Genomic DNA, 23,828 nt, shown 5'->3' with positions numbered 1-23,828 from the left:
GTGTGTTGGCACGCATCTGTAGTCCCAGCTACTCAGGAGGCTAGGCATGACAATTGCGTGAACCCAAGAGGCAGAGGTTGCAGTGAGCCAAGATCGCGCCACTGCACTCCAGCCTGGGCAACAGAGCAAGACTCTGTCTTAAAAAAATACAAAAACCTCTTGGGCTCAAGTGATCCTGCCGCCTTGGCCTCCCAAAATGGTAGGAATACAGGCATGAGCCACTGCATCCTGCTGGTCTTTGACATTGCAGCGTTCTGTCACAGCGGTGCTTACTTGCCCCTCGCTGAGGCCTTTTAGCTCACCTTCCCTGTCTTACCTGAGCTGTTCTCTTCTCTAGGCTTCTTGCACCTGGGTGGCCTCCGCACTGCCCTGTACAACTACATCTTTGCCAAGAAGTACCAGGGGAGCTTCATCCTGAGGCTGGAGGACACAGATCAGACTCGCCTTGTGCCGGGGGCAGCAGAGAATATTGAGGACATGCTGGAATGGGCAGGTGAGCCTGGCAGAGAAAGGATTTTTCTGCAGGGAAGGAACAGGAAGCAGGAAAAGGAGACTGGATCTTCTCATGGAACCCAGGGTGGGAAATGAGGAGTTCCTGGAGAAACGGCTACATTTGTGCTGCCTGGGGTGGCAGATGCCACCCGAAAAAATGCTGAAGCTCTCCGAAACACAGCTCCAAGACTGGTTCTTTATTTTTTTATTTTTTTTAAGAATCAGGGTCTCATTCTGTTACCCAGGCTAGAGTTCACTGGCACAATCATAGCTCAGTGTAGCCTTGACCTGGGCTTAAGTGATCCTCCCACCTTAGACTTCCGAGTAGCTGGGACTATAGGTATGCACCAGCACACGTGGCTAATTTTTAGTTTTTAATTTTCTTTGTAGAGATGAGGTCTCACTGTGTTGCCCAAGCTGTTCTCAAACTGCTGGTCTCAAGCAATCCCCCAGCCCTCAGTCTCCCAAAGAGCTGAGATTATAGGTGTCGGCTACTGCCAAGGCTGTTTTGAGATTCTTGTTTTCACTGCAGAATGTCAAGTTCATTCCCTTCAGGGGCCAGGCAGGAAACACAGGCCAAGTGGGAACTGGAGGAGCTGGGCCTGTGCTGAGCTAGGAAACCACACCTCATCCAGAGGAGGGAGCGCCTCTGAGCTCTGGCTCCTTGTGCCCATGCGGGAATGCTGGCCCAGCTTGTCCAATCTTCTGAGTTCCAAGAGGAGCCAGAAATCCAGTTTTTCTGGCTGAATACTTACCATTATTAAATCCGGGCCCAGATTTTCTTTTAACCACATTGTATAAGCCACACAAAACATGTACAGCTTCTGAAGTTGATCTTGTGGGAAGTTTAATCCTGAGGACAGCTAAGGTCAGGGAGAACAAAGAGGAGTGTGCTTTTTCCTGGGTTGACAGCTGTCTACCTATATGGACAGGTGTGACTAGGAAAAGGGAAATCAAATCCCCAAGGAAAAATATCAAGACTGCTAGACTAGAGATTGGAAAAAAAAAATGAAAAATCCCAAGACTGTTTTGAGGTGTATGTTCTAATCTCAGGTAAATTATTCCCTAGACTCTGGGTTCCTAAAGAGTAGAAAATGATTTCATATCTGTCTTTTATTGTAGAAGGCTTTAGCAGGTGTTCAGTTGAGGTTTGCTGAATAAAGGATTCTATACAAGACCAGTTACTGTAATCCAGGCACCATTCCAGGTGCTAGAGATATTTAACAAAGACCCTGCCCTTGGCCAGGTGCAGTGGCTCATGCCTGTAATCTTAGCACTTTGGGAGGCCAGTACGTGTGGATCGCTTGAGGCCAGGAGTTTGAAACCAGCCTGGCCAACATGGCAAAACCCCATCTCTACTAAAAGTACAAAAATTAGCTGGCATGGTATCATGTGCCTGTAGTTTCAACTATTGGGAGGCTCAAGCACGAGAATAGCTTGAACCCAGGAGACAGAGGTTGCAGTGAGCTAAGATCACGCCACTGTCATACTTTTTTAAAAAAAAAAAAACAAGGTCTTGCTCTGTTGCCCAGGCTGGAGAGCAGTGGTTCAAACACAGCTCACTGTAATCCAAATTCCTGAGCTCAAGAGATCCTCTCGCCTTAGCCTCCTTGGTAGCTGAGACTATAGCTGTGTGTCACCACACCTGGCTAATTTTATTAATTTATGTTTTTGTAGAGACAGGGTCTCGCTGTGTTGCCCCGGCTGCTGTTGAACTCCTGGACTCAAGTAATTCTCCTGCCTTGGCCTCCTGAAGTGCTAGCATCACAGTCATGGACCATTGCTCCTGTCTCCTAATTCATCCTTCACATGATATTAAGTGATGATAACCTGTATGGAAAAAAGAATAACAGACAGGCCAAGGAACTGGGGTGAGGGGTGCCCTTGTAGATAGGGTGGTCTTCTCTTAGGAGGTGATGCTGGTGCAGAGACCTGCATGAAATGAGGAGCCAGCCCCGTGGTGACCTGTGGGAATAATGTTCAAAGCAAAGGGAAGAGCCAATGCAAAGGCCCCACAGCAGGAAATTCTGTATGTATTTGAGGAGAATCAAAGAGACCAGCTTGGTCTACGCATAATGAACAACAAGAATGACCAGGGATGTGAGGATAGAAGGCTTGCCACACTGGGCACAGGGGTTCATGCCTGGAATCCCAGCACTTTGGAAAGCCGAGGAGAGAGGATCACTTGGTCCCAGGAGTTCAAGACCAACCTGGGCCACGTAGTGAGACCTCGTCTCTTCAAAAAATTAGTCGGGTATAGTGGTGTACCCCTGTAATCCTAGCTACTTGGGAGGCTGAGGTAGTAGCATCACCTTAGCCCAGGTAAGTTGAGGTTGAGGCTGGAGTTAGCTGTGATCATATTATAGAATTCCTTCAGTGCCACTTCACCAGCTGGAAATTTCTGCGGTTGTCGTCACCTCTTTAGGGGCCTTGCTTGTGTCTTCTAGGCTCACTTGGCCCAGCAGGCTGCACTCGGCTCGTGCCCACTTGGATCCCACACCTGCCATGGTTCCATACTCAGCCCTTGGCTGGACTGGGTGTGCCACCAGTGGCTTCTGTGTTGGGCGCCAGCATCTAGATGAGAGGAACAGGGTGGCATCCAAAAACTTGGGAGATGCCAGCATTGTGGAGCTCCAAGGGGTGTTATAGCTCTGGCTTGGGGAGTTCTGAGGTCTGATCCCTCAGCACTGTCTTAGCTTTTCACTCCTATAGCTTAGTGAGCAGGAACATGTTACAGCTTTCTTTCTCCTGTAGTCCAGTGAGCAGAAGCATGTTACAGCTCTTTTATTCCCGTCACCCACAGCTTGGCGAGTTCCAGGTTTTTGTCCTGCAACCAAGAGGAATGAGGTGCGCAGGTACCGTAGAGTGAGGAAGGCAAAGAAGAATTTTATTGAGAGATAGAAGGAAAGCTGTCCACTGCAAGAGGGGACCCTGAAAGTGCGGGTAGCCCTCTGTGAGGCTGATTCTGGCGTTTTTATGGGCTTAGAATGGGGGAGTGCCTGCCGATTGGTCCATGTGTGGTCTTGGAAAAAGGACCATTCAGTTGGTTAAAAGATATCATCCAGAAAGAACCAATAGAGAGAGAGTGGGTAAGCCAGGAATAGAAGTTCTCACTCCGGTCATGGACTCTATCCAGAACTGACAGTTTGGTTTTCAGGCTTCGGGCTGTCTTTGGCTTGAAGGTCAGGTTTCATCAGGGACCTGTCGCCGCCCGCCTAGGAATTTGTCTGTCTACTATCAGTCATGTCACTGTACTGCAGCCTGGGGCAACAGAGTGAGACCCTGTCTCAAAAACAAAAAAAAAAAGTTTTCCGGGAGCCAAATTACATGGTGCTTCACAGACCAAGATGAAGGCTTCAGTTTCACAGAGGATCTGCTACTCATCAGGTACCATGCCAGGCACGAGGGATACAGTGATGAACAATGGTGATGGTGGCAGGTCCCACCCTTGTGGAATTCCCAGGGCAGCATCATTGTGAGAATGAGGCTTGCAGCACCTCAACAGAGCTTGTCCCCCACCATGCTATTTTGGCGAGGCAGAGAGCGGGAATTCAGGCACCCCATGGTGGCTGACTTCTAGAGCACCTCACTTTGGGTTTTTGTTTTTTCATTTTATTTATTATTATTATTTTTCTTAGAGATGGTGTTTCACTATGTTGTCCAGGCTGGTTTTGAACTCCTGGGCTCAAACGATCCACGTAGCTCGGTCTCCCACAGTTCTGGGATTACAGGCATGACCCAGCATGCCCAGCCTTTTTTAAAAATTGACATATGACCAGGCACAGTAGCTCTCTCCTGTAATCCCAGCACTTTGGGAGGCTGGGGCAGGCAGTTAAGGAGATCAGGAATTTGAGACCAGCCTGGCCAAGATGGTGAAATCCCGTGTCTCCTGAAAATACAAAAATTAGCTGGGCATGGTGGTGCATGCTTGTAATCTCAGCTACTCAGGAGGCTGAGGCAGGAGAATTGCTTGAACCCGGGAGGTGGGGGTTGCAGTGAGCTGAGATCATGCCACTATACTCCAACATGGGTGACAGAGCGAGACGCCGTCTACTGGGGGGGGCGCGGGAATTGACATGTCATTCACATAATATAAAATTTACAATATCAGAGTGTACAACTCAGGGTTTTTTAATAGATTCACTGTGTTGTGCGACCATCACCACTAATTCCAGAACGTTTCCATCACCCCTAAAAGAAACTCTTCCTTATTAGCAGTCGCTCTCCATTCTACCCTCCTCCACCTGGCAACTACTGACCTACTTTCTGCCTCCATGGATTTACCACTTCTGGACATTTCATATGGATGGGATCATATAACACGTGGCCTTCTGTGACTGGCTTCCTTCACTTAGCAGAAGCTTATCTGTGTGCTCTCAGTACTTCATTTTTTTTTATAGCCAAATAATAATTCATTGTGTGGATATACCACATTTTGTTTATTCACTAGTAAATGAGCATTTCAGGTACCTCCGATTTTTGGCCATTGATTAAACTCTATGAAGGTTTACCTGCCACTTTTTAAGTTAACATGTTTTCAGTTCTCCTAGGGGAGTCCCTCTTAAACCCTGGGGCATTTCAAGATACCACATTAAAGAGACTTATTTAGGGTTAGATCAAGAAGGGAACACCCCCCCGCAAACTTACCTGATCCAGTCCTCCTAACTGACAAATGAAGAAATGGAGGGCCCATGAGAGGGGAGCCAAGTGACACCGATAATCACAGCTGGCTGGGTGCCATGGCTAACACTTGTAATCCCAACACTGGGACGCTGAGGCAGGAGGAACACTTGAGCCCAGGAGTTTGAGACTAGCCTGGGTAACATAAGCTGACCGTGTCTCTATAGAAAACTTAAAAAAGTTAGCCAGGCATGGTGGTGTGCACCTGTAGTCCCATCTACTTGGGAGGCTGAGGTGGGAGGATTGCATGAGCCTGAGAGGTTGAGGCTTCCATGAGCAGAGATCATGCCTCTGCATGATCTGTTGCCTGGGCAACAGAGTGAGACCCTGTCTCAAATAAATACATACATACATACATACATACCAAAGCATAGAGAACACTGAGCACAGGCCACATGGTAAGCACTTTACTTACATCATCTCATTCTAGTCTCATGATGATCCTCATGAGAAAGTTATTACTTATTTCCTTCTTTGACAAATGAGAACCCAGACCCCAGAAAGATGACTTGCTTAAGGTCTCAGAGCTGGCTGGTACATTTGAATCCAGGCCTACTCAGCTCAGTTCGTGTCAGCATTGAGGGTAGCAGGGTGAACCATGTCCTTATCTTCCCAATGTGTTTGAAAGCTCTTTGAGGGCAGAAACACCATCCTCCAGTTTTCATGTCCCTGTTCCCTCTCCTCAAAGCATTCATAATGAAATTTATCCTGCATGACTTGAGGGAATTGGACTTTGGGTTGGGGTCATATTTAATCTATAGCATATATTGAAACTGTCCTAAATATACACCACTGGGCTAATCGCTTTGTAAGCACTGACACATTTGTTCTCACAATCTCTGCACAGGAGGCTACTAGCTCCACTTTTCAGAAGAGGAAACTGAGGCTTAGAAAGACTAAGTCTAGCTGGGGATGGTGGCACATGCCTATAATCCCAGCTACTTGAGAGGCTGAGGTGGGAGGATCACTTGAGCCCAGAAATTGGAGGCTGTAGTGAGCTATGATTACATCACTGCATTCTAGCCTGGGTGACACAGTGAGACTCGGTCTCTACTAAAAAATTAGCCAGGTGTGGTGGTGTGCACCTTCAGTCCTAGCTACTCGGGAGGCTGAGGCAGGAGGGTGGCTTGATCCCAGAAGTTTAAGGCTGCAGTGTGCTATAATCACACTACTGTATTCCAGCTGGGTGATGCAGTGAGATCCTGTCTCTTAAGAGGCCAGATGCAGTGGCTCCCAGCACTTTGGGAGGCTGAGGCGGGAGGATCATGAGGTCAGGAGATCGAGACCATATGGCCATGGTGAAAGCCCATCTCTACTAAAATGCAAAAAATAAGCCAGGCATGGTGGTGCACGCCTGTAGTCCGAGCTACTCAGGAGGCTGAGGCAGGGGAATCGCTTGAATCTGGGAGATAGAGGTTATAATGAGCCAAGATCATGCCACTGCACTCCAGCCTGGTGAAAGAGCAAGACTCCGTCTCAAAAAAAAAAGAAAGAAAAGAAAGGCTAAGTAACACAAAGAGGCAGTGTAATGAGTGGTTAAGAACGTGGGCTCCAGTGCCCATTAGTCTGAGTTTGAAGCTGATCATGCCCCTTCTACTTGGCCGGGTGACAAACACCTCTGTGCCTCAGTGTTCTCCTTACAGAATGGGGGAATAACTGCACCTACTTGGAAGGGAGGCTTTGAGGCTTTAGGAAAAAGTCTCTTTTATGATGCGCAGCACCCTGGTACTCACATTGGTAGCATCTCAGTATCCCTTGTCACAGCTACTAAGTGGCAGAGCCAGGAGTCCAACTAGGTCCTGACGAGCTGTTCCCTGAACCATGCTTTTTTCTCCTAAGTCAGCTGTTCCCAGGTCTGGGCTTGTTTCTCCCTCTCCAGGGAAGCAATGGATTGAGAGGACATACAATTGGGGGGTGTGGGCTTCGGAGCCCGTACACCTCCGTTTGCTTTTTACTCCACGAGGCCATGGGACTATGACTGCTTCACCTCTCTGTGTCTTAACTTTTCATCTCTAAAAGGGACATTGGGCCAGGAGTGGTGGCTCACACCTGTAATCCCAGCACTTTGAGAGGCCAAGGCAGGTGAATCACCTGAGGTTGGGTGTTCGAGACCAGCCTGGCCAACATGGTGAAACTCTGTCTCTACTAAAAATACAAAAATTTGCTCGGCAAGGTGGTACCTGCTTTTACTCCCAGCTATTCAGGAGGATGAGGCAGGTGAATCACTTGAATCCAGGAGGCAGAGGTTGCAGTGAGCCAAGATTGTACCACTGCACTCCAGCCTGGGTGACAGAGTGAGGCTGTGCCTCCAAAAATAAAAAAGGGACAGTGTACTAGTGCCAAAGTCATGGATTGTTATGAGGATTAAAGCTTTAATATATGCATAAAGTGTCTATTAAAGAATAATGCCTGGGAATGAGCGCTGTGTGTACCTTAGCTGTCATTATTGGATGATGATTCTCTGGACCCGTGTTCCAGGCATCCCCCCTGATGAGAGCCCGCGCCGGGGCGGTCCTGCTGGGCCCTACCAGCAATCTCAGCGATTAGAGCTATATGCCCAGGCCACAGAAGCGCTGCTAAAGACCGGAGCTGCTTACCCCTGTTTCTGCTCGCCCCAGAGGCTGGAGCTCCTGAAGAAGGAGGCTCTGCGGAACCACCAGACACCCCGGTAAGAACCCTAACTTGTTGCAGATGCCTCACTGACATTGGGTGCATTTGTTACCTGGTGTTGCATAAGAATTTCCCTAAATGGGGAACGGAGTGGCCAACGGCCTACAGAGCAACATGCCCAAGTTTTACAGTGACTACTGCGATGCATACCTCACCCATGACTCTCCATCTGTGAGAAAGACACGCTGCAGTGGTAAGAAACACAAAGAGAATGTGAAAGACGACTATCAGAAATGATGGAAGAGCAGGCTCAGTGCCTGATTGACAAAACAACAGCTGCATTTCAACAAGGAAAGAAACCTCCTCCATTCTCTGTTCCTCTTCCTGCCAGGGCGATGATACCAGCTCCCCACAGTCTTCCGGGTTCTCCTCACCCTGGGATGATGCTAGCACCCCATATGGGGGCCCCTCCCATGATGCCAGTGATGGGCCCTCCTCCTTCTGGGATGATGCCAGTGGGACCTGCTTCTGGAATGAGGCCACCCATGGGAGGCCACATGCCAGTGATACCCAGGCCCCCAATGATGAGACCTCCTGCCCATCCCATGACGGTGCCCACTTGGCTCACAATGACTCAACCAGACAGATAAGGCTAGAGGGCAGGCCTCATTATATCAGTTTTATATTACCTGTTCTGCTTCACCAGGAGATCATGCTACTGTGATGCTGGGTTTTCTAAACAGCATAAGGAAGACTTTCTCCCCTGTCTTATCAAAGAGAATAGTTTTGGAGGGGAGAAATGGGACAAAAAGATGCAGTTTTCATTTGTATTGGGAAATGTGAAAATAAAATTGTCAACTCTTTTAGTTTAAAAAAAAAAAAAAGAATTTCCCTAGATGTCTATTACCTTTCAGTTTCTGTGGGTCAGGCATCTGAGCATGGCCTCACCAGTTTCTTTGCTCAGGGATTCTCTCAAAGCCACAAGCAACTATAGGTTCTAGCCAGTCCTGGAGTTTTCTTTCATTTTTTTTTTTTATTTTGAGACGGAGTATCGCTCGTTACCCAGGTTGGAGTGCAATGGCGCAATCTCGGCTCACCGCAACCTCCGCCTCCTGGGCTCAGGCAATTCTCTTGCCTCAGCATCCCGAGTAGCTGGGATTACAGGCATACGCCACCGTGCCCAGCTAATTTTTTGTATTTTTAGTAGAGACAGGGTTTCACCTTGTTGACCAGGATGGCCTCAATCTCTTGACCTTGCGATCCACCCGCCTCGGCCTCCCAAAGTGCTGGGATTACAGGCGTGAGCCACCGTGCCCGGCCCCTATATCTTAATTATAAGTACCTTATTGAAATAACATTTTGACAGTTTCACTGACTTCAAATTAGCATAATATCAAAGAAGAGATTCAAGAGTACAGTGAAAACTGAACACAAAGAGATTGTTGTTGAAGGAAAATGAAGTAAAGAAAAAGAGAGTGAAGTGTCATTGGGGTGGAAAAGTCAGACAAGCCTAGACATTTGTTTGGAAAAAAACAAATCAAGTATGGATTTCACAAACCAAAAGTTTATAAACTCAGTGCAACACAAATCCTTGTTATTGTAAAAGTTTAGTTGAAACAAAAATGTCAGTAAAAACGATTACTTTGGGCCTTAAACAGCACCAGCTCTTATGATCAAAAAAGACCACAACTCCAGCCTGGGCAACATGGGAAACCCCGTCTATACTGCTGAGGCAGGAGAATCGCCTGAACCCAAGAGATGGAGGATGCAATGAGCCAAGATGGTGTCACTGTACTTCAGCCTGGGAGACAGAGTGAGACTGTCTCAGGAAAAAAATATATATATGGGGGCCACAACAGTTAAGATCGTATTAGTTGATTTTATTTTACACTAGGTGATAGCTACAAAGCAATGCTCCTTAATAAAGTTGACGGTTAGCTTCCCTCAGAACTTCATTCTTTTTTTTCAGACAGGGTCTTGCTCTGTCACTCAGGCTGGACTGGTGCAATCATGACTCACCACAGTCTTGACTTCCTGGGCTCAAATGATCCTCCTGCTTCGGCCTCCCAAATAGATGGGACTACACCCATGTACCCACCACACCCAGCTAATTTGTTTTTTAAATGTCTGGTAGAGACAAGATTTCATTCTTTTACCCAGGCTGGTTTCAAACTCCTGGGCTCAAGCACTTCTGCCTTGTCCTCCCAAAGTGCTGGGATTACGGGAGTGAGCCACCACACTTGGACAGAACATATTCAATAATGCACATTTAAAACAAGTATTCATCTGACAAGTTGTTCTATAATCCAAACATACGCTAGCTTGGAGAACAACATTTAGAAAACGGAAGCCACTATGTTGCCCAGAGCTCCTGAAGTTTTGCCAGTCTTTTGTTCCTTTACAAGTTTTTCTGGTGCAACTTTCTTTTTCTTCTTTAACTTTTTGTCAATCTCACTGTCAGAATTGCTGCCAGAAGAGCTTGAAGAAACAAGTACCTTTGATTTAGGCATTGTGCTGCCCACTCCTGCAGCTGAGTACCCTCCTGTTCACTCACGTGCAACTGACTCATTTTTAAAACTTTTTTTCTTTTGAGCCAGGCGCCGTGGCTCACATCTGTAATCCCAGCACTTTAGGAGGCCAAGGCAGGCAGGTCACCCGAGAGGTCAGGGGTTTGAGACCAGCCTGACCAACATGGAGAAACCCCATCTCTACTAAAAATACAAAATTAGCCGGGTTAGTGTGGAGCACCTGTAATCCCAGCTACTTGGGAAGGCTGAGGCAGGAGAGGCACTTGACCAGGAGGTGGAGCCAAGATTGCGCCATTGCACTCCAGCCCAGGCAAAAAAAAAAAAAGAAAACAAATTTTTTTAGGTCTCACTGTGTCATCCAAGCTGGAGTGCCATGGTGTGATCATAGCTACTCAACCTCCCAGCTTCAGTGATTCTTCCACCTTGGCCTCCTGTGGAGCTGGGACCACAGGGACACAACACCATGCCTGGCTGGTTTTTTAATGTTTTTTAGAGATAGAGTCTCACTATGTTGCCCAGGCTGGTATTTTAAATTTTTAAATAAAATTTAAGAGACAGGTTTTTAGGCTAGGTATGGTGGCTCATGCCTATAATCCCAGCACTTTGGGAGGCCAAGGCAGGCGGATCACCTGAGGTCGGGAGTTTGAGACCAGCCTGGCCACCATGGCGAAATCCCATCTCTACTAAAAATATAAAAACTAGCTAGGCGCAGTGGTGGGCGCCTGTAATCCCAGCCACTTGCGAGGCTGAGGCAGGAGAATCACTTGAACCAAGTGGACAGAGGTTTCAGTGAGCTGAGATGATATGCCACGGCACTCCAGCCTGGGCAACAGAGCCAGACTCAGTCCAAAAACAAGAAAATATTTTGCTGTTACCCACACTGGCCTTGAACTCTAGAGGTCAGTCTGTTCTCTTACCTTGGCCTCCCAAAACACTGGGATTACAGATGTGAGCAACCATGTCCAGCCCCATGCACCATTTATTTATTGATTGAACACTTGGCTGTGTCAAAGACTGGGCTTACAAGCATTGCATCTGTGTCTTAGAACACTTTCGGATACAGATAGCGGAATACCCTGTTAGAAGGGACAAACCATACTTTACCTCACAGATGAATCACCTGGGGACCTAGTTAATGTGCAGATTCTGAGTCAGCAGGTCTCATTTCTGTCAGACTTCCAGATGGCTGATGCTAGGGGCCCACAGACCACACTTCGAGTAGCCAGGGCATCAATCAGACATTTATCTTTTGATTCTGCAGAAGGCTGGAGGTGGGTGACTCTAGGATGAGACCGGCAGCATAGGGCTCTATTTTGGCTTCTCTCTGACTTCATTGCCTTCCCTCCTGCAGTTGCAAATACCTGTGGCAAATCCAGGCATGCTCCTCTCACAGGACAGTATCTGAAGAGGACAGAAGTAGGGTAGTGGGAAATTTTAAGATGGGATTTTCCTCCTGTGGCTATGTCTCCTTGTTCCTTTGAGAGAAAAACCTTTCCCAGAACCTTAAGCCTTCCTTACTCCCCATGTGTGCTTTTCTTTGCATGCCAGTGACTAGGGTGGGGTTACATTCCTGCCTGGACTGGTCACGGGCGTGGGGCAATAGGATTGCAAGATTGGCTATACCAATCAGGATTCAACCCCTCGGACTAAGTGTTTTGCCATTTTCTTATTAGCAAGGAAAAAGCGTGGGATGGCTGGTAGATAGGCAGACTTTAGTGTCTGCTAACCCATGTTATCTCAGTTTTCCACACAACTGTGTTACTATTCCCATTCTAGACTGAGGAAGCGGCTTGCAGCGGTAACTGTCTTGCTCAAGGTCACAAAGCTGTGAGAGGTAGGACTCCATCCACCTGTTCATCAATAATACTCACACAGCTCTGCTCCCCATCAGGTATGACAATCGGTGCCGGAACCTGAACCAGGAGCAGGTGGCCCAGAAGCTGGCCAAGGACCCCAAGCCTTCCATCCGCTTCCGCCTGGAGGAGGCAGCGCCAGCCTTCCAGGACCTGGTGTATGGCTGGAACAGGCACGATGTGGCCAGTGTGGAGGGAGACCCAGTCATCATGAAGAGCGATGGCTTTCCCACATACCACCTGGCCTGCGTGGTGGATGACCACCACATGGGCATCAGCCACGTGCTGCGGGGCTCTGAGTGGCTCATCTCCACTGCCAAGCACCTGCTCCTCTACCAGGCCCTGGGCTGGCAGCCGCCCCACTTCGCCCACCTCCCCCTGCTCCTCAACAGGGATGGCAGCAAGCTCTCCAAGAGGCAAGGGGACATTTTCCTGGAGCACTTTGCTGCTGATGGCTTCCTGCCCGATTCCTTGTTGGACATCGTCACCAACTGTGGCTCGGGTTTTGCAGGTACCTGCCCACCTGAGCACTCCCAGCAGCAGAGAGCATGGCCAGGAGGAGCAGGGGTTTGGCTCAGATAGGCCTGCTCTTTGGTCCCAGCTGCTTTGCCACCTACCAGTCAGGTGACCTTGGACAAGTTCATTCTTTTATTCAACAAACGTTTATTGTGCCAGATGCTGCATTCAGTGCTGGGGCTACAATAGTGAGCAAGACAGACATGATCCCTGTCCTCAAGGGGCTTATAGTCTCTGAGCCTCAGTTGCCTATCTGCAAAATGCGGACAAATGTCTACCTCATCGGGTTAGGATTCACTGAGCTCAGAAGTGTAAGGTACCCAGCCCAGCAGCTGTCACACAATAAGCACAAAAAATGACAGACCCTATGATTATGACAGTTACATTATTACTGCTATTACAAGCATGTATGCTAATAGTATGACCAGTATTCATATGGATCTAGTTTCTTTTTTTCCTTTTTCCTTTTACTGCCAGATGAGTCTAGTTTATTTCAAGCCGAGCACTTATCCATGGTCCAAGGCTTAGACCCAAATCTTGAAGAAGCAAGCATCAAATAGGATAACCCCTTTGTGGCAAGGATTTTTGAAAATGTGTCTAAAATAGTCTGCCTGCTGGTCTCATTTCATTTAACACAACATACTTTTTTTTTTTTTTTTTTTTTTAGAGACGGAGTTTCGCTCTTATTACCCAGGCTGGAGTGCAATGGCACGATCTCGGCTCACCGCAACCTCCGCCTCCTGGGTTCAAGGGATTCTCCTGCCTCAGCTTCCCGAGTAGCTGGGACTACAGGCACGCACCACCATGCCCAGCTAATTTTTTTGTATTTTTAGTAGAGACGGGGTTTCACCATGTTGACCAGGATGGTCTTGATCTCTTGACCTTGTGATCCACCCGCCTTGGCCTCCCAAAGTGCTGGGATTATAGGCATGAGCCACCGCGCCCGGCCTCACAACATACTATTAAGGGGTAGATACTTACATCCGCTGTTTATAAGAGGATTGTGAGGCTCAGAGAAGCTGAGTAACTTGTCACAGTCACACACCTAGTGAGAGAGAATGGCATTTTAGGCCTATGCCTGATCAAAGTGCCTGTTACCATGTGGGACTGAGCTGCTGCTCACAAGAAGCTCCACTAGAACCATGGTTCTTAACTCCTGACTGTGCTTTGGAATCAACTAGGAAGCTTGTAAAATACGCCCAGACCCCAACCAAAACCAGTCGACTCAGAATCTCCAGTACAGCTGGGCTATGGGTGTACTGTTCTGCAGCTCATGACTTCAGAGTAATGGGAATGGGATTAGCCTGATTGTTTTCAGACCTTTTTTTCCTTAACGATGGAATCCTTACTGAAAATAAGAGCTCATTCAGCCTCTTGATATATACATAGCTAGAAGTTAAATCCCTTTATTCAAGTGGAATGTGGGGCCCAGGGCTTGCTAACTCAGCCTCCCTTGTGTTTGACAATAGAAGGAGGGCGGGCACAGTGACTCATGCCTTAAGCCCAGCACTTTGGGAGGCCAATGTGGAAGGATCATTTGAGCCTGGGAGTTTGAGACTAGCCTGGGCAATATAGTGAAACTCCATCCCTATTTATGAGCCAGAGTCTCATTCTGTCACCCAGCCTGGAATGCAGTTGTGTCATCTTAGCTCACTGCAACCTCCACCTCTCAGGTTCAAGTGATTCTTCTGCTCAGCCTCCAGAGTAGCTGGGATTACAGGTGTTTACCACCACGCCTGGCTAATGTTTTCTTTTTTTTTTTTTTTGAGACAGAGTTTCGCTCTTGTTACCCAGGCTGGAGTGCAATGGCGCGATCACGGCTCACCGCAGCCTCCGTCTCCTGGCTTCAGGCAATTCTCCTGCCTCAGCTTCCTGAGTAGCTGGGATTACAGGCACGTGCCACCATGCCCAGCTAATTTTTTGTATTTTTAGTAGAGACAGGGTTTCACCACATTGGCCAAGCTGGTCTGGAACTCCTGACCTTGTGATCTGCCTACCTCGGCCTTCCAAAATGCTGGGATTACAGGTGTGAGCCACCATGCCTGGCCCTACAGAAAAATTTAAAAATTAGCTGGGTGAGGCAGGCTGGAAGATCACTTGAGCCCGGGAGTTGGAGGTTACAGTGAGCTATAATTGTACCACTGCACTCCTGCCTGGGCAACAGAGCAAGACCATGTCTCTTAAAAAAAGATAAAGTGAGCCGGGCGCGGTGGGTCACATCTATAATCCCACCACTTTGGGAGGCCAAGGTGGGTGTATCATGAGGTCAAGAGATCGAGACCATCCTGGTCAACATGGTGAAACCCTGCCTCTACTGAAAATACAAAAAAAATTAGTTGGGCATGGTGGCGCATGCCTGTAATTCCAGCTACTCAGGAGGCTGAGGCTGGAGAATTGCCTGAACCCAGGATGCGGAGGTTGCGGTGAGCCGTGATCGCGCCATTGCACTCCAGCCTGGATAACAAGAGCGAAACTCCGTCTCTCAAAAAAAAGATAAAGTGGAACGAGGAAGAGAGGAAGGAACCTGAGTGGCTGGGCGTCTCTTCTTTACAGGGAACCAGATGGGCAGGACTCTGCCGGAGCTGATCACACAGTTCGACCTGACCCAGATCACCTGCCACTCAGCCCTGTTGGACTTGGAGAAGCTCCCAGAATTCAACAGGTGAGTAGGGAGCATGGCGATGCCCTGGTGGGAAAGGACTTTCTTGCTCATGACGGTCCCTACAGCAGAGGGGATAACAGGCTCTGGTACCTAATTCTCTGTTACCATGGCTAAATCACCTAACCTCTTTGAGCCTCTATTTCCTCTTCTCTAAAATGGGATTAATAACATAGTCTCATTTTATACATACAACAATCATATAAGATTGTTTTATGAAAGTATCTTGTATTAAATGTTGTATGAAAGTATCTCGTATAGCCCTGGCACATAGAAAGTGCTCAGTAAATGGTACGTATGTTTTTATCATGAGCATTGTGTTTCTGGCCACCCCTTGTGTGGACTCTGTTAACAACCAAAGCCTGGAGAGGGGTATCTTCATTTTAGACTCACCTCGCCTACTCAGCCTCACACCCAGTCAACACAGGGAGTAAGCACTGTCTCGTGGCATCTAGTTTATATTTCATGTATTTGATATTGCAAGTAGCTCTTCACTTTGGAACCTGCAAATATCATTCCAGCTCAGATCACTGTTGACGTGTCTGAGTCAAAGGGTATTAGTTGACTGGGCATGGTGGCTCACACCTTTAATACCAGCACTTTGGAAGGCCAAGGCGGGCAGAACACTTGAGGTCAAGAGTTTGAGACCAGCCTGGCTAACATGGTGAAACCCCGTCTCTACTAAAAATACAAAAAAATAGCTAGGCATGGTACATGCTTGTAGTCCCAGCTACTTGGGAGGCTGAGGCAGGAGGATCACTTGAACCTGGGAAGTTGAGGTGCAGTGAGACAGGATCCAGTGGAGTGTTGCCCACTGCACTCCAGCCTGGGCAACAGAGTGAAACTCTGTCTTTAAAAAAAAAAAAAGTTATGCTGGGCGTGGTGGCTCACGCCTGTAATCCCAGCACTTTGGGAGACCGAGGTGGGTAGATCATGAGGTCAGAAGATCGAGGCCATCCTGGCTAACATGGTGAAACCCCGTCTCTACTAAAAATATAAAAAATTACTTGGGCATGGTAGCATATGCCTGTAATCCCAGCTACTTAGGAAGCTGAGGCAGGAGAGTCACTTGAACCCAGGAGGCAGAGGTTGCAGCGTGCCAAGAACATGCCACTGCACTGTAGCCTGGGTGACACAGCGAGACTCCATCTCAAAAAGAATATAAGCAATTTGTACTTTTATCATTTTATGTTTCTTTTTGAGATAGGGTCTTGCTCTGTCATTCAGGCTGGAGTGCAGTGGAGAGATCATGTTTCACTGCAGCCTTGAATTCCTGGACTCAGATGGTCCTCCTGCTTCTCCCTTTCAAGTAGCTGGGATTACAAGTGTGCACGTATGTTTGCATTAGCCAAATGCCTGGCTAATTTTTTATAGAAACTGAGTCTCACCATGTTACCCAGGCAGCTCTTGAACTCCTGGCCTCAAGCAGTTCTCCTGCCTCAGCCTCCCAAAGTGCTGGGATTATAGGCATGGGTCACTGTGCCTAGCCTTTTGTCTTCCTTATTATAGAGAAAGTGGTATCTCAGGAGAAATGGAGCTAGGGCAGGAGAGATAATTTGTGATTCATTCAATTCCTCCTTGAAGCGTGAACAGTAGTCACAAGGAAGATGAAGGCCGACTTTTGCTTAATGTGAGTCAGGGAGGGGATGGGATGTTAGGATTAATGCCTGTAGGTTTAATGCAGCCAAAAGTGCTGTTATTTTTAGACTTTTTTTTTTTTTTTTTGAAACAGTCTTATCTCTGTCACCCGGGCTGGAGTGCAGTGGTGCAATCTCAGCTCACTGCAACCTCCACCTCTCGGGTCCTGAGTAGCTGGTATTGCATGCAGCCGCCATCACACCCAGGTAATTTTTTGTATTTTTAGTAGAGACAGGGTTTCACCGTGTTGGCCAGGCTGGTCTCGAACTCTTGACCTTGTGATTCACCTGCCTCAGCCTCCCAAAGAGCTGGGATTATAGGCATGAGTCACTGTGCCTAGCCTTAGACATTTTTATAATCAAGCCACCTCTATGATTCTTTTTAGTAATAGTAATCAAGATAGTAGTTGTCCCAGCAGTAGTAGTACTACTATGGTGGTGTAAATAGTAATAGTCATTATCATTTATTAAGCACTTACTCTGTTCTTGGACCATATATGTGTTTTCTTTTTTTGTTTCTTTGTTTGTTTCTTGAGACAGAGTCTCATTCTGTTGCCCAGGCTGGAGTGCTATGGTGCGATCTCAGCTCACTGCATCCTCCATCTCCCGGGTTCAAGCAATTCTTGTGCCTCAGCCTCCCAAGTAGCTGGGATTATAGGTATGTGTCACCACACCCAGCTAATTTTTGTAATTTTAGTAGAAATGGGGTTTCACCATTTTGGCCAGGTTGGTCTGGAACTCCTGACCTCAGGTGATCCACCTGCCTCAGCCTCCCACAATGCTGGGATTACAGACATGAGCCACTGCGCCGAGGCCCTGCATATGTATTATCTATCACAAGCATGGTCATGAGGGCCACTTGATTTTTTGCCTTCAGCTGTCTCATCTGGCTATATAGGAGGTTCTAGACAAGTTTTTCTTAGTACCTTTAAAAATATATATTATTAGGCTGGGCGCGGCAGCTCAAGCCTGTAATACCAAGCCTGTAATGCACTTTGGGAGGCCGAGGCCGGTGGATCACAAGGTCAAGAGATCGAGACCATCCTGGTCAGCACGGTGAAACCCCGTCTCTACTAAAAATACAAAAAATTAGCTGGGCATGGTGGCGCGTGCTTGCAATCCCAGCTACGCAGGAGGCTGAGGCAGGAGAATTGCCTGAACCCAGGACGCGGAGGTTGCGATGAGCCGAGATTGCGCCATTGCACTCCAGCCTGGGTAACAAGAGCGAAACTCCGTCTCAAAAATATATATATAATATATATTTTACATATTATATTTATTTTTTATTTTTATTTTATATATTATATATAATATATAAATATAAATATATGTATTTTTTTTTTTAAGTAAAACTCTTTTATTTTCACTGTCTGAACATCAGTCAATATACTGGAAGAGCCAGCGGAAACCCTCGCCATAGCCTTGCCTCTTTAGCACACTGCACATGAACACTTCCATGGGGCGAGCATTCAGCTCCTTCAGGGTCACATTCCCCTTTCCTGTGGTCTGTCCATAAAATCCAGTTCTCTCACGGAGTTTTTCTTCACTGATTGAATCTGTTCTGTCAATTTTGTTACCTAAGATAAGCATTGGCGCATTGGCTATTGTTTCATCAGTCATTAAAGCATTAAGCTCAACTTTGGATTCCACGAGGCGAGAATGATCTGCACAGTCCACCAGAAAGACAATCCCATTAATTGCCGGGAGATAGTTTTTCCAAACCCGACGTGCTTGCTCGTGCCGACCAAGATCAAAAGTTGTAAAGGTCATTCCAGCAATTGTTAGCTCTTCTGATGTCAGATGTAGTGGTGGAACATGTTGGCCCAATCTGTCATCTTTGAGCATGTGAAGAAGAGTGGTTTTGCCTGCATTGTCCAAACCCAAGAATACAAGTTTTCCAGATTTCTTGTAGAGTCCTAGGAACTGGAGCACACTGCTGAAGCCATTGTAGATCCACTCAAAGATGAAAGACATTATTAATGCTTACTACAGCCTGAGGGGCTCTTTCGGCAAAACAGCGACTGGCTCGGACCCTCCCTCAGACCACACGCAAAAAATATATATTTTTTATATATGTATATAATATATATAATATAAACATATTTATATAATATATATAATATAAACATATTTATATGTATAGATTATATATAGATTATATATATATGGATTATATATATAGATTATAGATAGATAGATAGATTTTATATATATAAAATTACATTTTTCGGCCAATCCGCATTGCAAATAACTTTCCTAAGGGTGTCATTTGTCCACCGTCTTACATGCTAGTGCATCTTTTCACACCTCCAGCCTCAAGATGAGGTTGTAGTACAGGTCTTGCTGTCAGTGTATTCCACGAAGGCCCTTAGTTAATCTCTATGACCGTCCTGTGCAGGAGACCCTCTTGTTATCCCCACTGGATGAGGATCCTGAGCCTCCAAGTGATTTTATGACCTGCTGCAAGCACCTGGCAGGGCGGGCTTCACACACAGACCTGTCCGATTTCAGAGCCTATGAGATGCTTACCCATGCCTTCCTGTCTTCCCTTCTTCCATGCCATGTATAAGGAGCTAAGCATCTCAGCATGGTGCTCTGCCCTGGGTAGCTCCATCTGTCTGGTCTCTCTAATTCTGCCCAGGAGAGGGGAGGGCAGTTTAAAGGGCTGAGGCTGACAGGGTGTGGTTTGAGGGTTGGAGTTATAGAGGCTTTCCTGCTTCCAAAGGAAGGAATATGGTAATTAGAAGAATTCTGGAGGCCAGGCATGATGGCTCACATCTGCAATCCCAGCACTTCAGGAGGCTGAAGTGGGCCAATCACTTGAGGTCAGGAATTCTAGACCAGCCTGGCCAACATGGTGAAACCTTGTCTCTACTAAAAATATAAAAATCAGCCAGGTGTGGGGATGTACAGCTATAATCCCAGCTACTCTGGAGGCTGAGGCAGGAGGATCACTTGAATGCAGGAGATAGAGGTTGCAGTGAGCTGAGATCGTACCACTGCACTCCAGCCTGGGCGACAGAGTAAGACTGTCTAAAAAAAGTAAAAAACTAAAAAATTTTTTAAAATGAGGAATTCTGGAAAGGAGAAGGCCCCGGCTTTTAAACTGTGAGCACTTAATTCAAACACATCTGCCCTCTGCCTCCTAGTCTTAGAAATCATATTCTTGACCTCCTTTTCTGTGCCAAAGCCCCACAGTTGAAGCTAGACTGGAAGGCAGACACTCTGTATTCTGCTTTGTAAATTCAGCCTCATGTGGAGGCCAGGCAGGCAGCACAGGGAGGCAGTGGGGGCTGGGTAAGAGATACTGAGGAGCAGAGGGACTGACAGACTGCAGTGACGCTCCTGTCAGTCTAAAGTGGGAAGCCTCCACTTTGCCCGGCCTGTTGAAGTCTTGGGCAGCAAGGGCTCTTTGCAGCCAGATTTTCTCATAGCCCAAGAGAAGTCAGAACTCTGTTTTTCCATGATCTCTTCTAGTTTAAAATGTTGGCTACTGTCCAGGTGCTATGGTTTATGCCTGTAATCCTAGGGCTTTGGGAGGCTGAGATGGGAGAATTGGTTGAGCCTAGGAGTTCGAGATTAACCTGAGCAATATAGCAAGACCCTGTCTCTACAAGATAAGTTTAAAAATTAGCCAGGTGTGGTGGTGCACGCCTGTAGTCACAGCTTACTCACTCGGGAAGCTGAGGCAAGAGGTTTGCTTGAGCCCAGGTGTTTGGTACCACTACACTCCAGCCTGGGCAATAGCAGTACCCTGTCTCTAAAAAATAAAAATAGCTGGGTGCAGTGGCTCATGCCTGTAATCCCAGCTCTTTGGCTGAGGCCAGCAGATCACTTGAGGTCAGGAATTCGAGACCAACCTGGCCAACACGGTGAAACCCCATTTCTACTAAAAATACAAAAATTAGCTGGGCATGGTGGTGGATGCTTGTGATCCCAGCTGCTCAGGAGGCTGAAGCAGGAGAATCGCTTGAACCTGGGAAGCAGAGGTTGCAGTGAATGGAGATCGCACCACTGCACTCCAGCATGGGCGACTGAGCAAGACTCCTTCTCAAAAAAAACAAATAAAATGTCAGCTATTATTTTGAAAACACTGAAAATGTGGCTGGGCGTGGTGGCTCACACCTCTAATCCTGGTTCTTGGGGAGGCCAAGCTGGGTGGATTGCTTGTTGCCTAGTGTGGGCAACATAGCAAGACCCTGTCTTTACAAAAAATAGAAAAATTAGCTGGACATGGTGAAGTGTGCCTGTGGGCCCAGCTACTTGGGAATGTGAGGTGGGAGGTTTGCTTGAGCCTAAGGAGTCTAGGCTGTAGTAAGCTGTGATCGTGGTCCTGCACTCCAGCCTGGGTAACAGAGCAAGACTCTCAAACAAAAACAAAACCACTGAAAACAAAGCATTACTCACAGCACTTTATTTTTGTAAATGTAAAGAGAATTCTACTTCTACCTTGTGAAAAGGAAGGCTTATGTGTCCTGATGTGTCATTCTTCCCATTTCACCCTTTCTCTGGGGGAGAGACGGTTTTGGTGGGTTGGGGTGACAGCCCCTTGACTTCTCACCCAGGCTGCACCTCCAGCGGCTGGTGAGCAGTGAGAGCCAGAGGTGCCTGCTGGTGGGGAAGCTACAGGCCCTTGTGGAGGAGGCTTTTGGGAGCCAGCTGCAAAACAGGGATGTCCTCAACCCAGCCTACATGGAGAGGATCCTCCTGCTGAGACAGGTAGGTGTCAGGGGTCTGGGAGACTGAGGGAGGGTGGGTGCCCCAATTTCTCCTCCCTTCCAGAGTTCTGTTTCTAGTTCATTCAGACTTCCTGCTTCCCCAGGGTCACATTTGCCGCCTGCAGGACTTGGTGTCCCCAGTGTACTCCTACCTGTGGACTCGCCCTGCGGTGGGTCGAGTGCAGCTGGAAGCTATCTCAGAGAAAGTGGATGTGATTGCCAAGCGTGTGCTGGGGTGAGTACCCATAGGCTGAGCTCAGGGTTCCACAGCCTCCTTCCCTCGCTCCCTCCCATGGCCCCCTTTCTTCCTTCAGGGCTGGGCTGTTGGGCCCCGGCACAACCCCATGGCTAGTGAAGAAGTAACCCTTCACTGGCTTTCATTGGTGAGGAGGGCTTACCTAGGAGACCCAGGCTTTTCGTGGACATAGGCCTGTGTTCACTGCTTGGCCCAACATGGGTTGCATCCCAGCTCTGCCACGTACTCACCAGCTTATGTCACCTTGCTCAGGCAGCTTCCCTTTGGCCAAGTTACTGCACCTATCTGAGCTTCCTTTTCCTTCTTGGTAAGAGAGAGATGATGCTAATTCTTATTGCAATAGTAATGACTTTCGATTACAAACACAACCAAAGCTGGCTTAGGCAAGAGAGGAATGCTTGCTTATGTAACTGCAGAGGCTAGAAGATGGGTTGCCTGAAACACAGCTTAATGCAGGAGTTGGTACTCCATTATCAAGATTCACTTTCTCTCTCTGCCTTTCACCTTCTGCTCCCACCCCTCCACGCGGACCATGCTTCCTGCAGAGGCTCTGTATTAGGTAACTAGAGGGCAGGTTTCTTTACCAGACAAAAGAAATGACAGCTCATATCCCCTGTGGAATTTCTCCCTTATGTAGCAATCTGCAGGAAGCAGCTCAGGGCTCATCCTCCCACCTCAGCCTCTTTGTGTAACTGGGACTACAGGCCACCACATCAGCTAATATTTTTATTTTTTTATAGAGATGAGGTCTTGCCATGTTGCCCAGGCTGGTCTCAAACTCCTAGGCTCATGAGATCTTCATGCCTCAGCCTCCCAGAGTGCTGGGATTAGAAGTGTGAGCCATGGTGCCTGGCCAGAGCCTATTAGTTATAATTCATCAGGATTCAGTGTCCTAACTGCCCGTCTCCACCACGAGGTTGGATTTCAGATTTGCTCTGGGACTCCCTTTTGAGTCAGGAAAGCTGATATCCAAATGTTCAGGAGCTGCCAGGTCACTAGAAATCCCTTCTGTGCCCATACCAAGGTCTGGGCCAGCTCTAGCAGGTCTGGAACTACCATTGTTCCTGGCCTGGGGCCTGTCATTCTTTCATCAGTTCCCCCGGCAGCCTGCTTCCCTGCAGTGCCGTCAGAGAGAGTACTTTTTTCCCATATTATATTTTATATATTCAGTATTTCATCTCCTGGATTTTGTAAATAGCAGTACTCATGTGACCCAGTTAATAATTGTCTCAGTCCATGGGGTTGCTATAGCAAAATAACATAGACTAGGGCTTCAGCAGCAGACGTTCATTTCTCATAGGTCTAGAGGCTAGAAGTCCAGGTCAAGGTGCCGCCAATTCAGTACCTGGTGAGGGCCTTGTTCCTGGGCCCTTCCCTTTTCCAGCCCTTCGCTGTGTCCTTATATGGTGGAGGGATGAGGGACCTCTCTGGGGTGTCTTTTATAAAGGAACTCATCTGTGTATGAGAGCTCGGCCCAAATGACCTGATCACTTCCTAAAGGCCACACCTCTGAATACTGTCACCGTGGGGGTTGAACTTTCAACATGTGAATTTAGGGGAACACAAACATTCAGAACATAGAGATGATGCAATAAGAACGATCACCCTTGTCTCAAACTGAAACTCATCTGCTCCAGTGCTGATAGTAAGGAAGTCTGTCTGCACTAAAAGGCTGTTTCTTCAAATCACTTATGAACCCAGTTGCCTGAGCCAGTAGTGGTCCATACGGAGTTGACTTTGGAATGCAGTTGCCTGGACCATGTTTGAGCAGGCAGGATCAGAATTGGCATCACAGGTCATCTGGACCAGGAAGATGTCCAGCCCCAGTTCCTCTTCTGTGTCTCCATTGTGGAATCTCCAGTAATAACTGAGGGGAGGC

General features: G+C 47.6%; 1 protein-coding gene and 2 pseudogenes across 15 annotated transcripts in view; 2 read left to right on the top strand and 1 right to left on the bottom strand.

Annotated features, from left to right (window-relative positions):
• The window catches only part of EARS2 (glutamyl-tRNA synthetase 2, mitochondrial), a 40,777-nt gene that overhangs the window by 4,819 nt on the left and 12,130 nt on the right, over positions 1-23,828 (top strand). For all 15 annotated transcript variants that reach the window (XR_013524730.1, XR_004731769.3, XR_004731768.3 and 12 more), the window contains exons 2-7: positions 338-493; positions 7,651-7,840; positions 12,202-12,674; positions 15,233-15,341; positions 21,541-21,694; positions 21,798-21,928. Coding sequence is in view for 5 of the 15 variants with exons in the window: in XM_017978811.4 (XP_017834300.2) it covers positions 338-493; positions 7,651-7,840; positions 12,202-12,674; positions 15,233-15,341; positions 21,541-21,694; positions 21,798-21,928 (1,213 nt within the window). In the remaining 10 variants the exon portion in view is untranslated. The remainder of the gene's footprint in view (positions 1-337; positions 494-7,650; positions 7,841-12,201; positions 12,675-15,232; positions 15,342-21,540; positions 21,695-21,797; positions 21,929-23,828) is intronic.
• LOC144578600 (U1 small nuclear ribonucleoprotein C pseudogene) lies at positions 7,780-8,573 on the top strand (annotated as a pseudogene).
• On the bottom strand, positions 18,309-18,974 carry LOC100407235 (SAR1 homolog A (S. cerevisiae) pseudogene; annotated as a pseudogene).

This window comes from Callithrix jacchus, chromosome 12 (genome assembly GCF_049354715.1).
Source record: "Callithrix jacchus isolate 240 chromosome 12, calJac240_pri, whole genome shotgun sequence".
In the NCBI taxonomy this organism is placed as follows: Eukaryota; Metazoa; Chordata; class Mammalia; order Primates; family Cebidae; genus Callithrix; species Callithrix jacchus.
This window is presented reverse-complemented; position numbering and strand designations above follow the sequence as displayed.